Source organism: Catharus ustulatus, chromosome 1 (assembly GCF_009819885.2).
Source record: "Catharus ustulatus isolate bCatUst1 chromosome 1, bCatUst1.pri.v2, whole genome shotgun sequence".
Taxonomy (NCBI): Eukaryota; Metazoa; Chordata; class Aves; order Passeriformes; family Turdidae; genus Catharus; species Catharus ustulatus.
This window is the reverse complement of record NC_046221.1, coordinates 19620396-19635491: the sequence shown is the minus strand read 5'-3', so window position 1 is coordinate 19635491 and position 15096 is coordinate 19620396. Positions and strand designations below refer to the sequence as shown.

At 35.1% G+C, this 15096-nt stretch overlaps 1 protein-coding gene across 1 annotated transcript in view; it reads left to right on the top strand.

The window, feature by feature from the left end:
- PLXDC2 (plexin domain containing 2) overlaps positions 1-15096 on the top strand; it is a 260986-nt gene that overhangs the window by 218584 nt on the left and 27306 nt on the right. Inside the window, exons 10-12 of the mRNA XM_033078799.2 lie at positions 9858-9918; positions 12812-12965; positions 14339-14377. Of these exons, the coding sequence (XP_032934690.1) occupies positions 9858-9918; positions 12812-12965; positions 14339-14377 (254 nt within the window). The remainder of the gene's footprint in view (positions 1-9857; positions 9919-12811; positions 12966-14338; positions 14378-15096) is intronic.

Genomic DNA, 15096 nt, shown 5'->3' with positions numbered 1-15096 from the left:
CTTTAATATCTAAGTTTTAATTCAAATTCCTATTTGATTGCAGAAAGGTGACACTCACCCATGAAAGGGTTCCACAGATGCCTTATGATTCAATTTACACATATCCTAGACATTATATGAAACTTGACTCAGGCTTCTAGTCATCATTCTGTGTATGATAGGCTGCCTCTTTCTCATGGTTTCCTACAGAAGACATTATATTTTCTGATTCCCAAATAAATGCCTCAAATGGTCATCTACTGTAGCAATTGGGCTTTAATTGCATAATACAAAGAATGCAAGGGACTTTCAAATTCAAATTTCAAATTAAGCAGACTTTTCTGATAATAAAAGGTTTATACTTAGCAACACTGCATTAAATAAATTCTAATACAAAGTGATTAGTATGATAATTTTCATAATATGTGAAATGTGAAATACAGGTAGATGATGAATAGATGAATACAGAACACAAATGAGAAAAAATAGGTTTGTTACTTAGACACAAGACTGCTTAAAAAACACTGAGAGGGATTTTACCACATAAGGCAAAATCACGACCTGCTTTACCTGCATTCAGAGAAAGAGCTTCAAGAAGGTTTTGACATCTTCAGATGGGAACCACTGCTGTGTGAACCCATGTTCAAAGGCAGAGGGGTGCAGTTTGGCTCACAAACTTCTCATTGGTTGTCTCACTATAATGTATTGTAACAAAAAACAGAGATAATTTAACATCACGTCTACAGCATCATTTCTATCTTCTTGACACTCAGGCTGTTACTTCCATGTTACTTTCCAGGGCAAAGTCCCAAATTATATCTTTTTCACACCTCTGAAATTTGCTACATTTTCCTTAACCTAACTAATTTGCAAGTGTTATCTTTATTTGCTGAACTGCAGATATTTTTATCCTGTTGACTGTCATGTATAGTTCTTTATAATATTTTGTGCTATTATTCCTATGCTACTGAAAGAGTCATAACTGAGCTGACCACCTTCCAATAATGAAAACAGTGGATTCTAAAACAGTTCATGGTCACTACTCTAACCAAATATGGCAGGATAGGTTTTTTACTTTGAACATGTTAGAACTTTAAAGTTCTAATATGAAAGTTAAAGGGAAAAAAACCCCAACATGAGTCGGTTCTTAGTTTCTCAAGAGCTGTTAGGCCCCACAGCAGCAGTTTCTGAGCCAAATATATAAGTAAGCTGCTCTTGAATAAACTAATTAGTTTTTTTAGTCCTAAATGAATTTGTAATCAAAAAAGGATAGGGTAATTCCATTATCCATCATTTCTCATTTTGCAGTGCTTTTATGCATTGCTGTACATAGAGCAGTGCTATTGCTGTTTTGCACCATATCATATCTTCTCTTCCAGGGGCCTGAAATAAATCAAGTATACTGCTTACAACAGAAGAACAAATTGGACATTTTTTCTGTCCCAAAAATGATGTATTAGAAAATGCAGAAATTTGACCAACCCAAGTTTTATGACTTTAGGAGGCTTTTTCACATAAGTTCGGTTACAGAAAACGTTTGTAAATGGATTAGTAAAAATAATGATTGTGCCGTAGGTTCATTCTGTCTCGTAGAGCTTCTCAGTAGAATATTTTAGTGAGGAACAAGGTACTAGATTTCTCTCCTTTCATGTCTGAGATGAACTTAATTTATAGTTCCAAACGCCTTCCTTGATAACCAAGAATCGTATGTTCCAATAAATTACTTGCTGGGTACCTTTTATCAAATATTTGAATGTTCATGAGATTATATTTCAGAAGCCAGATACCATCTACCAATTGTAACCTAAATTGTTGGCCTAGATAATGATTTTCTTAACTGGTCCCCTTCTTTCCTTATTCCAAGTATTTAAAAGAAAAAAAAAGTGAAACAACAGAAACTGAGAACAAAGCATTTCAGGAACGTCAAAACTCAGGACGCATCTGTGGAAATTGGCCATCCAGATTATCACATCTGACTCTAGGATAATTTCTAGGATAATTTTTAGGATGAATGTTAATCTCCTTTTTAAAGCATTATATTTTTTTTTTCCCTTTCATATAAGCATCCAACCCACTGCATTACTATGGAGAAATCTATCTTCCATGAAATTCTTTATGATCACTCTTAATTTCCTTTGTTCGCATTACCAAGGAAATTACTAAAACCAGAATAAATAAATAAATAAATAAATAAATAAATAAAATAAGTCAAGTAGTTTTTAATGGCATCAACCAAGATTTTTTAATGGAAGGTTTTTGGACTTTATCAAATTTTCTTTTTTCATCTTTCATTGAAATATAATGCAGAATGGTAGCCCTAATCACTTTTACAAGCATAATTAATCTTCTCAGAGAAAGTATCTTTTTCACATAGTGTTGTTTTCACATAGTGTTCGCACAGCCTGGGAAGCTTCCTGGACACTGTAGAACAGTTGTATGTGCCACTAAAACAGTTGTGATGTTTCCTGGTGTGATTTCAGTCCATGCCCAGGAGCACTGTCCAGAGCAGTTCCCAGGCACGGTGCAGGAATTGGACTGTTCCAAGGGCTATTCCCAGCTGGCTATTTTTGTGCAGCCTCCTCCTTTTCAAGGTTGAGAGAGTTTACTTGTTCAGGCATAGGCTGAAGACTATGTGTGCCAGCAGTCTTCAGTGCCAAAGAACATTTCTGGGCATGTTTATTGTACTAGTATAGACAGAATTGCCACAATTGTCTTAATTGCTTTTCTGAATTGCTAACCTCTTTTGGTTGTACTCAATATAAACTGACCATCATTGAGATTGTATTTGCCTCATAGCTCCTGGATGTCATTCTATAATGAAGTACCATTAATGAATAGTTTCTCTTTTTAGCATATTTTAAATTTTATGCATTACTAAACACATAGTCCTATGTAACATTGTCAAAAATTTTTTAAAAAATCTGAAATTCATATGTCTCTTCATAAATTTGGATTTATCTGAGATTAGGACCTACTAAAGAAAACTGCTCAATTTCCCAACATAGTCTTCAGATTTTTAATAGCATATATATTTCTCAGTCTTTTCAGTCATGTAAACTGGGGGACTCTCTAACATGCCCTTGTAGAAGATACTCCCAACTTCAGGGAAAAAAAGGAAATTTTATCAGTATTCTTGCATAAATGTCACCTTCTATTCAGATCTATTCAGATGTATTAACTCTTCCAATATGTGCATTATCATAATGCATTAATGAAATCACTGGTTATCACAACAAATAGCAATATGTGCCATGTATTAAGAAACAGATGATCCCCTACTGTTCTGTAATTCTTTTGTAATCTCTTTTGGTGACTGTTCTTGCTCAATGTTGACTTCAGAATCGAACTCACTTTTAGAATAAAAATTGAGATACAATTAAGATACTAATTTGGGAAACAAATAACTTTCTGAACTTTAAGTTGCTTTGAACATAATCAGTTACAGGATGATCTATGTCCTTCTTTGTTTTGCTCTCTATCTGAAGAGTTCACTGAGTTTTAACAGAAGGTGTTTTTCTTAGCCCTAATTCACATTCCTTTATAAGCATATAAATGTTGGATTATGCAGAGTGAGTTAAGGACTCTGTGCCTCCTTGGCCTGTCATAGTTTCTGCTTCCTCTGAGTTCTCACTCTTTTCAGAGTTGTGAATGAGGTATAGCAGGAACAATAACCCAGCACTACCCAGACCATTGCTGCAGTTCTCTTTCTAGCAGCTCAGATGCTGATGCCCATGAGTACTGAATCAGCCATGGTGTGCATTGTGTTGCCAGGGGTTCATGTGTGATAACAGACATATGAACAGCCCTATTCCATCCCATCTCTAGGCACCAGGTCATTTTTATCCTGTCACAAGGACTCTACTAGTTGTTAATGTTATCACTGTGAGTTTTTTAAGGGAGTTAAATCCCAGTTAAAGTACCTGAATCAAAAAGAGAGCATTGGGTAATATGTGAATGACATCTGTGCCTAGGAACACATCACCTTGAGACTCGATGCTTTTCAATTTAATTTCCAGTTCTACCATTCATGTCTGTGAGTACTAGGGGAAACAGAAGCTGTGAAATAGTGCATGCTTATCTGGTTTTCAGAAAATCTGGGCTTAATTCTAGGTTCCGTTACAAATTCTGTGTTAGCTCAGCTGATCATTTCATGTCTCCTATGTTCTGTTTCCTTATCTCTAAAGTGGAAAAAGAAATATTTTCTCCAAAGGCAACTTTCATTGTTTTACTTAAAATATGAGACTAAATCAATGGTTAGGCAACACTTACTGTACTTCTGAGATATTGTCTGTGTCAGCTGAATATTCAAAGATAGAAAATAGTTCAGCGAATCATGTTAGAAAGAAGGGATAAATTGTGCTTGTTAAGAACACTAACCAGAATGTAAAGTACATTCAGGAATACTTCAGAGCTCTTTGCCTCAAACCCTGAGAAATTCCTTGTATTCCAAACATGCAACAGTGGCAACAGATCAGAATTCTCTGCTAACTTCTGTTACTGTTAGCTCTTTATATCCACTTTGTGCAGGTACAAATGCAAAAGTCAAAGCAGTGGAGACTGTAATATAGTATGAGGGACTAATCTCAGTGTGGCTCCTTCCCAGAGAACACATTTGATATAAATTTCTGCTGATTCTGTTGGAAATTCTGGTACCATAATCTCATAAATGTGACTCTAGGGTCCTCCTCTTACACTATCTTTTTCCTTCTAACTGTTCAAAGCAGAGCCTTTAACAAAAGTGTATTTTTTTATTCTTTATCTGCTTTTCAGCATGTTTCCTTTATTGTTGTACTGACATTAAGTTTATTGAAAATATCCTCCTATTCTTTAATCAAAACTCTACCAAGTCTCTCTTTAACCACAATTTGATCTTTTTCTTTCTAGTGGAATTGAAAACAAAACTTGCTTCTTTTATCCTTAGCTTCTTTCAACAGAAAGAACTCCCTATGGGAGTCTTTATTTCCTACTACCTATTCAAATGTTGTGTCAGAATTACAAATATTGAGGCTTATACATGTTCAGTCACTTTCTGTAAAACAGCAGCTTGGGTTTTAACGTCTTTTACTTCTATGTTTGCTTGGTATTTCTGCAGTATTTTAGAGAGCATGTAGCTATAGTTTTTCAAACTTTCCACCCCCCAAAACTGTGGAACCATTGTCAGGCTAAAGATTGACTGCTGAACTTTGTTCCAGGCTGATCATCTTTATCATTAACTGAATGGTTTAAATTTTGAGCAGCACACAATGTTAATCAGTGTTGGATCAACTATTAACTATGCCTTTGTAACATTCAAATTTTTCATAAACATTAAAATAGTACAGGCTGATTTTAGTTTAAAATCCTTGTATTCAGCTAATCAGCTATTTTTACTTTACAAGAGCAAGATGGGAGCAAATCCTCTTCTGACTTATCAAATTGTCATCCTATTCTGAAGAAAACTTTAATTAAGCAATATTTAAGTAAAGGATAGATACAGAGAACACATTTATGCTAGAATTCAGGTATGGGACTAGGGGTATTGAGCTAAGTGATAAGCACAAATGCTATTCAAATACCTTACAGATGCATGCCATAGTCATTCCCAGTGACACTTCACATGAACTTCATAAGCATTTTGACCTGAAAGTGGTAAATAACAAAGGAATGAAAATTCAGTCTCTCCTCAGACGGTACAGTGTAGCAAGAAAGTGATATTGGAAGGGTGAAGGAACCAGACTGGACTCTGCTCTGTGATAAAGGGAGGCAAAACCAGACCAAGCTGAAAGATAAACATTTTTTCCTCCAAAAATCACTCTATGATTAGAGCTATTTTTCAGTTGGACAAACACAGAGTTACAGTTTTGGGTTGTTTTGTTTTGTTTTTTTAATTATACATATGTTTATATTTTTTGTTTCCTATCTCACTTTGGAAAGAAATTCCACTTTAAAATGTTCCAATTCTTCTTTCAGTAATTCAAACATCCTAGCAACTGTCTTAATCTTTTCATAATATGATGGTCCTTCCTTAATGGTTGAAGTTAGAAAAAAGTTCTGCCTCTTCAATTTTCTCTTTAATTTTCCAGATTAACCTTTTACTTAGGTGAGTTAATAAATCTTTTAATTGAGCTAAATCATTGCATGGTATTTACAGAATCATTTCAAATTTCTGGAATGCCTTTCATTTACAAAAAATCTGTTCTTTAAATGCTCTTACAGAGCCAAAAATACTAGGAAATTATTACATGTGTTGTGCATTTCAATGCTCTTGATTGTCATACCACAGTCCAATGTGGTGAAAAGGTTTTTCCATATGGACTTTGCCCCTTTTCTTCCCAATATTTTTCCATTGTGTTTCTAGCTTTTACAGGTTAAACCTTGATGAATTTTCTGTATTCAAGTTATCTCATTTATTATCATCACCACCATCATCACCATCACCATCATCATCATTAATCCTCATTGAACTCTCTTTAAGAAAAGGAACAAAGCATTTCATGTCCTGCACTGAGTGGACACTTCTTGTCATTCAAATATTCTCTGCCAAATATAGGTAAATGGCATTTGGTAAATAGGATGGCATCTCCAACTCCTTCCTGGCTACATGCAGTTCACTGGAAGGATTCTGACAGCTCTCTTGTTACCATTGCCAAGTCATCATTGCTGTATGTGTAGAGACATTCATTCTCCTTTTCCTCCCTGAACCAATACTCCAGAGTTCCACACAAATCCTGAAATTCCTCGCATTTCATAAATGTCCCTGTTTTAATTTCCTAGAACATCTTTATTATTGCTTTCCTCGGAGCTGAGTTCGGTCATCACTTGAAAATAAAGTTGTTATAAAATAGCCATGTTGACAGATGGCATAAACAGCGCAGCAAATCAAATCTGCTCCAATGTTTTAATGGCAACAGGGAATTATCACCATACTACTAAATTAAGGTCTTAAAAATGCAGTCAGTAAAGTCAATGCTGCATTGAAATGACGGTTTCCAGAACTCTAACTCAACCAGGCAGCAACAACAGTAGCTTCTATGGCTGACATCAAGTGACATGTGCCTCAAAGGAAGTTCATGAACAGATTTGCCAGGAGACTATCTCATTGCTGATAAAACTGGTTTCTGATAATATTGTTTAGACTCACTAGGCATCAGTGGAAAATGTTAAACAAGCAATGCCCAGGGTTTAATGCACATTTTTTAAGGCAGAGTCTTCTCAAGACTGCCTCTCATGTTTGAGAGAGCCATTCCAAGTCCTTGCATGTTGCATTCAATTTTTGGTGGTTGGTTAATTCCTGGTGAAAAAAAATTAACCCCAGAAATGTTACTCACCCCTGTAATTCACTAGCTTGTAAGAAAAGACTAAAGAACTGCAAATGAGTGCACCTGGGATACATTTTTATTCATTCAATCTCTGGAGCCTTAAATTTGACACCATTTAGATATAAGATAAAATCAAGGTTTGTTAATCCCTCCAAGTACATTGGGTTGAATTAGCATAGATATGTAACTACAGTAACTGCCTCAAGTGGATGAATTTATGGAGTGGCTTGATTTCATGTGTAAATATTTGGCTTGGTTTTCTGATGTACTGAATATCCTCAAAACCATTAGATTTGAGCCAGAGCAATATGAATAAAATGTAATGAATTTATGGGTATTCAGTACATCTGAAAAATTAGTCCAGTCCTGCTTAGAGATGGGGATAGAAGTTGCTAATGAAGCTCTTCAAATTTTAGAGAAAAGTAGGGGAGACTGAAAAAAAATTCATTCATGGAAGACCATGTCATCATTTCTTTCTGCTTTGAAAAGTATTTCTTGTTCTTTCAAGCATTCACAGGGACAGAACACCACAGAGATGGAGAAGCAGCAATGAGCTCCCAGTGTAGCACTGATTCACTCACACTTCAGCAAGAAAACACTTTTCCAGGGGTCTTTATTCATAGAATGATTTGGGTTGGAAGGGACCTTTAAAGGTTACTCTGTGCAGCCCCACTGACATGGGCAGGAACATCTAGCACTGGATGCAAGGTTGCACAAAGCCCCATCCAACCAGACCTTGAACACTTCCAGTGAACAATTCAGTTTCTCTTGACAGTCTATTCTAGTGACTCACCAGCACCACTGTGAAAAACTTCTTCCTTATATCCAATATTAATCTATTCTCTTTCAATTTGACACCATTTTCCCATGTTCTGTCACTACAGGCTTTGACAAAAAGTCTCTCTCCATCTTTCCTATTGGTTAAGTGTGGAAAGTCTGTATAGGGTTTTCCTGGAGTCTTCTCTTCTCCAGGATGAATAACCCCAGTTCTCTCAGCCTGTCTTCATGAGAGAGGTGCTCCAGCCCTGTGATCAACTTTGAGACTCTCCTCTGGACTCACTCCAGCAGGTCAATGTCCCTCCTATGATAGAGGCCTCATGCATTGGGAAGCAGATATCTGTATTTCTCTGAAATATATTTCTGGTCTGAACAACTTTCTCTTAATATCAATGGGATTTTGAAGAAGCCAGTTGCTGTAGGGTGTGTGAGAATTGACACCTGTTAGTGTTTGGATATTTCTTTAAGTAATATTGCAAATGGCGAAATGTGGATCAATGCAGGTATAACAGGAGAGTGAATATTTTTCTCAAAATCTTTTCTCAAAGACATTGTAGGTTGTGCTCAGAATAATTATATGGAGGTGTTTTTTTCCCCCAGGTGTGTTGTTAAAATTGTTTACATCTTCTTGCATTCTCTCCTTCTATAAAAGTAATTACAGTGCTCCATTCTTCCAAATGAACCTGCTACTTTGGTTAAAGTAGGTAATACTTGACATGTCTTGTTATCTTTCAATTCTTTGTAAACAAAAAAAAAAGACCCTTAAATGCAGCTAACCATAACAGTGGCCTTATTTTCTTGCCTAGTCTTGATAAAAGAGAGCAAAAAGTTGGTTTTCATACATTCAGGTAAGTTATGACCATGGGTGCCAAATGACATCTCTGTCTCATAACAAAGTACTGCATGAAATGAATGCAGAAACCAAAAATAAACCTTCCAAAATAAAAAAAAACACCCTAGCTGGGAAGAATTTCCTTCAAAGCTGAACACTGTGGTTTAGTTATTCACTTGCCATTTTAATAATGCTTTCCGTTTGTGATGCTACCTGTTGTCTAGGAAACACAAACTTACTCTACAATCACTGATAACACTCTCGAGAGATGGGGATTTCCAGGGGAATCATTATATTAAAGTGTTACAAGTTTCTTAAAAATTTCCTTGTTACATATAACAAAGGACAGAGGATATTGCAAACAGGTTATTAAACTCACCTAATTTGATAAGAAATATGCATGCAGTTTAAGTTTTCTGCTTCTAGTGAGGAGGTAGCAGCAACTGTACAATGTTCTCTATTTGTCACAGAGAGTGTTCACAGGAGCTGTGAACATTGATCAAATGTCTTTATGTGTATCTTGATGTCCCAGAACATTTTGCTTGATAAACCCAGTGACATGGATCACTGCATCCTTTGCAGGATTAAATTGTCATGGCTAAGAAGTCTGGACAATAATAATTAAACTAATTTATATCGATATGGTTGACAAACTTAAAAATGCTATGGGTCAGTTACATCTTAACAATAATTATCCAGTGGGAGATATTCCTAGTAAAAATCATAAATAAATTTCAAAAACTAAAATAAAGTCTTTTTCATTGAAACACCTTTCACTGAAGTGGATTAAAGGAGTGAGTGATTGTAAGCAAAAGCATCTTGAGTAAAAGTGATACCATATAAAACATATGGATTTTAAATCGCATCATTTACTTATCTTTTTGCCACTCTGTTTTTCTCCTCTCCTTTCCTTTATTCTTTTTTTCTCCTATTTCCATCTGGACAACTTCCATCTATTTCATCATTTAAAGATGCTCCAGTGGATTTGATCGTCACCGGCAAGACTGGGTAGACAGTGGCTGCCCTGAAGAGGTATGTGAGTAATTTACATCCTCAGAGGCAATTTATATAGTTACGATGATTTTGTTTAAATTATTCAGATTGTAAAGCATGGTTTCAAGGCCAAAGACATACTGTATTTATCATTCAGGGGAAATCCTATAAGGCATACCAAAGAAGAACAATCTGAGCAGTTTCACTCCCCATTTGTGGGAATAAAATGGACAAAAATTAAAATGTTATCTTTGGGAAACTACTTTAATTAAACAAAACCCCCAAAACCAGAAAGCCTCTTCCAAAACAGTGTCCCTGTGCTGATTTTCTTTTAGATCTCTGACTTTTGCCTGAAAAGGGGAAGAAACTGTGATGTTCCTTATTTCAGAAAAACCTTTGCCAGAGTAGCCTCAAGTGAAAAACAGGCATTGCATTTTTGACTATGAAATCTGGCAAAATCATTTAGTAAAGAAGAAATTATACAGCTGAATTCAAAGAGGTAAAATAAAAATAATACTTGAAATAAAACTTTTAAAGTCCTCACATGCCAACATGACATTTTGATTTCTTTTCATTGAGATGCAGTGAGAGGATGAGAGAGTTATCTGTGAAAGTCAAATGTAGCCCCTGTGGTGACTGTCAAATAGGGACCATAAGCCTCCTCTGAAAGTTATCTGGGGTACTTATAGACAAGAAAATTTCATTTTCAACTAATATTTATAAATATGATGGTGGTGATGATTATGATAATAATTCCTTTCCAGTTTAAAAGCTCCTTTACATGTGTTTTTGGTTTGAGGTTTGTGGTTTTTATCATTTTCCTTTTTTCCTTTTTCCATGTTGGGATTGTGGTAAGAGGAGCAAATTAATTTATGGGACTTTTAATCTTCTGGTGGCCATTAAAAGAGCAGTTATTTTTCCATTTTTGCTGAACAGGCTAAATATCCTCATGAGTTGCAGCAACATAGGCCGCCTGAAATATCAGGTGAAACCCAGGGCGAAACACAGCCCCAGGTGTCTAGTTAGAAAAGCACATTCTGTTTTATTTTCAGTAGAAGCAAGGAGAAGTAATGCTTTAAATCCATATTAATGAAATAAATTTTTCTTCTTGTACCTGTAATTGGAAAATAACTGCAACCTACATACTGCCTTATTACATAGCCTTGAAGCTTCAGCTTTGCAGTTTGTCACCAGCTGATTTGAAAGCAAAATTTCTGAGATATTTATTGTCTGTGGAGGGCAACCTTTTAATGAACATAATATAAAAGTTATTTGGAACGTGTGTTATTATAGTGCACAACCCTTGTATTGCTTTAATCCAGATTATAATTAACTAGAACTCAGTTTGCAAATTAAGATATCAAAAAACTTCAGTCTGCAGGACATTAACATTGCCTTCTGCTTCTCCTTTCTTGTTTCAGTCCAGCATATGCTCCAAGGTTTAGTAGATGATCTGAGAGGAAGTTATTGATAGACTAAGTGTATCTGAGAAATTAATAGTTTAATTTGCACAGTTTCAGGCTACTTGGTGGCAGTTCACTGTCCACCTTATAGGCTCTCTGGAGCAGAAGCAACAGCTTGCTTGGCATCTTCCAGAATTATGGCTGAGCTGACTGCTAGAGTTCAGAGAAGGATCAATAATTAACACAGAATGGTTAGTTTTAGATGCTTCCCTCAAGAGGATAAATGATGAGGATTCTCGTAGTAAGGTTTCTTTAATATAGATTTCGAGCTAAATTTTGACTAAATTACATTAGGGAAATTAACAGTATTTTTCAAGAAAAATACAAGGGAATTTAAAGAATAATTATCCTGCAGGTTCTGATTCATTTCTATAATGTAATAAATCAATTCTGGTAAAACAAATAATGATGAAATATCTGTGCATATTAAAAGTAAGACAATGCCCACTGAGTTTTGGCAGCCAGATCTCAATAAAATTAAATAAATGTTTGCAGGACTCCACTTCTCATTAAAATGAATGGGGACAGCAGGAGTTAGATGCAGTTCCCATATTTGCTGCAAGATAATTGGATGTATTTTCCTGCAAAACTGTGTGAACCACAAAAGAAATTATTCTTTGCATCTTCAGAATTTTAAAAATGTCCAGAACTTGAAAGAAAGAGAGCAAGCATACTTGATTTGTATCAAAATATTTGTCCATGTAAATAAATATTAAATTATTATATGATGTTGACTTTTATTTATAGTGTGCTAATACATTATAATACTTTGGCTGTTGTTTATATTTTATAGTAATTATTTTTATATTTTTAGATATACATATATATTCATATGCTTTATATATACAAATAATATATTAGCTCTTAATGTTATGTATAATTAATAGGCATGTAGAGAAAGGATTGATTTATTGTGGTAAATAAATGTTCTATAAACTGAATAAATGCACACGTTTTACACATGTATCTATGTTCTTCTGTGATAATTACATGTAAAGCCTAATTAAATGCTCCAGTTAACTACCTATTGTTCATTATGAAGAGCTACTATTTAATTCCCACAAATCTTTTTTAATATGTTTTATGTTACCTGGATTGATGGCAGTGAGCTATCATAACAGAAGAATGTAAATCTGAATTATAAACTTAGATATTAAACTTTGATCAAGGGAAATAACAAGTTTGGCAATCTGGGGTGATTTTGAAACCTTGTCATTAACAATTAAGAGTTGTAAATTTTGCAGATAAATGAAAAAAAAAGATGTTGCTGATTGCTGCTTAGAGACTTGAAAAGGGACAAGGGGAAAAAAAAAGAAAATTAAAAGAAACAGCTCTTGAAATTTTTTGGTCTAGATTGTCTATTTTCACTCTTTTTATCACAGCAACTTGTCCATGATTAAATTCTTCATTCTTGACAGTTTCCACAGAGAATTAATTTTCTCTTCCTTGATCCTGTTGTTTCCCAACAGTCAAAAGATAAGATTTGTGAGAAGAATATAGACACAACTGAAACACCTCTGTACTCCACCACCACCCTTCTGCCAACCACCACAAGGTTCAGATTTTTAACAACCACCAGAGGATCCACCACTTCCCACCTTCCAACCAGCCTGCCCACAGAAGGTGATGTGTATACACTGCATTTTTACACTTGGAAAAAAGTAATTTACAACTCAGAGAGAAATGTATTTCCTTTAAGCATGTGTTGATGACAGCTTTTTCCCTCTGGGGCAGCAGAAGGAGTTGGGAATTACAGCCAAGGCTCTTGCTTTTAAATGGCTCACTCTTGCACCATTAAGGTGCGAAGGGGATGAAGGCTCGAGGAGAGGATGCTGCTGGAGAAGCAAGCACAAGTTAGGAAGACTTCTAGAAAACTTGAGCTTACAACGGCATTTTCATATGCCTTTACATTCAGGCAGCTGTCCAAAACCTGCTGAAATAGTAGTAGTAAAGGCCCTGCTAAATCTAGAAGAAATTCCCATCACACACTTAATGAATTTGTAATTCTTTTATGGATTCTATTTAGCCAGATTAAAATTATAGATAATCCAAAATAAAAGCCTCTTTGAAATATGCCAGTTCGCTTTTTTTCAGTCAGTTGGCACTGTTCATTTAATGTAGTGCTCGCTGTTGTGAAATAGTTCCTCTAGGCTTCTGAACTGAATTAACTGGGTAAGTAATGGTGGGTCAGTTCTCATCCTTGTACCAACAGCTGTTTAAATCTTACCTTTTTGAGCTTGGGATATCCTGCTTTCCTGCTTTTGGAAGAAATTCATCTGAACAAGAAAGCTAATTCAGATTAATCAAGGAACATCTATAAAATGTGTGTGTGTGTTTGTTGAAATTGTTTGTTAACCCAAGAAAAAGTACAAGGTACAGACTTTCCAAGTAGCCTGTGGCAGGAAAATCTGAACTGAAGGCATTTTGAGGTGGGAATCTACTGATAAGAAAGGCTGGTTTTCTTTAAAGCAATAAAAGTTTAGAAACTGTCAGTGCAGCATTTGGACTGCATTAAAAGAAATGTTCTCTGGCATTCTGTTCATTAAAATTCACAAGAAAAATAGGAGTATGGAAGTAAACAGGATTTAGTATTAGTAGACCTTTTCAAGATTCTTCAAAAATTTTACTGGTACATGTTGGTTCATATAGTCCTTAATGTGATAGAGTGCTCAAGCTATGTGTGAACATGTAATATATATGAATTATTTATAAACAGTATGAGACAGACACTCATACCCTTATTTGCCAGTGTTTTTCAATCTTCCTGAATGCTTTAACACTCTTATAAATGCTTTTTCAGTGGTAAGAAAGTGTAGTGCTCAGTGTGAGAAACCCACCATCTAGTTCTCATTGAGTTGAAATAAATTAATTAATACTAAATAAATAAATAACTTTGTTCTTGTAGAATGTTTTCATCATTAGAAACTGATTGCTAAAATGATTCATGACCTAGAAAAATGGATTTTTCTTCAACTAACTTTAAATTTTCCTTATAGATGACACCAAGATAGCACTACACCTAAAAGATAATGGAGGTAAGAGATTTTTTTTTTTGTCTGTAAATAGTGTCAGTATTTTGTCAAATTATACCCCACTGAAGTTCATTAATCAAAATCCAATTGTGGAGATAGTTTTTACAGACTCTTAAGGGACTCCAGAATCCTGCATCTGTGTGGAAGATAAGTAGGGGAAATAAGCTTAGGAGCTGCTTAGGAAAATAAATATTTACAACTGTCTTTAGCATTCTATATAAAAGAGCAGGTTGAATTATTGACATATTAAATAAATTTTAATAGTATTAATACAGTTAATGACTACTAATGCAGTATTAATACAGTTATTGACTATAATAATGCAGTTTTATTTAACTATATTAGGAGAGTATATGGTGCTAGTTCTAAATAATAATGTTGTTCTATAAAGTCATTTCTAGTAGTGAATTGTGACATGACATTTTGTTAATAAGCATACCCATTTTATATCTATGTCTGTACTGGCAGAGATCCTGCATTTCTCCATGCACACTCCCTGTGCAAGTTAATGAGATCACCTTGTCATACCGATAAATGAGACTCTGCAGGGGACTTGTCCCCAGTTAAATTAGGCTCTGCAGGGGACTGCTTTTGTCATCTTCTTTGTGAGTTCAAGGACTGAGACCTGAGGTATTTTCTTGATGAGAATTCCCCTGCTAGATTAGGACTGAGTGATTAGACATCATCTGTGCCTGTGTTTATTGCCAAAGTAGAGCTTGCTG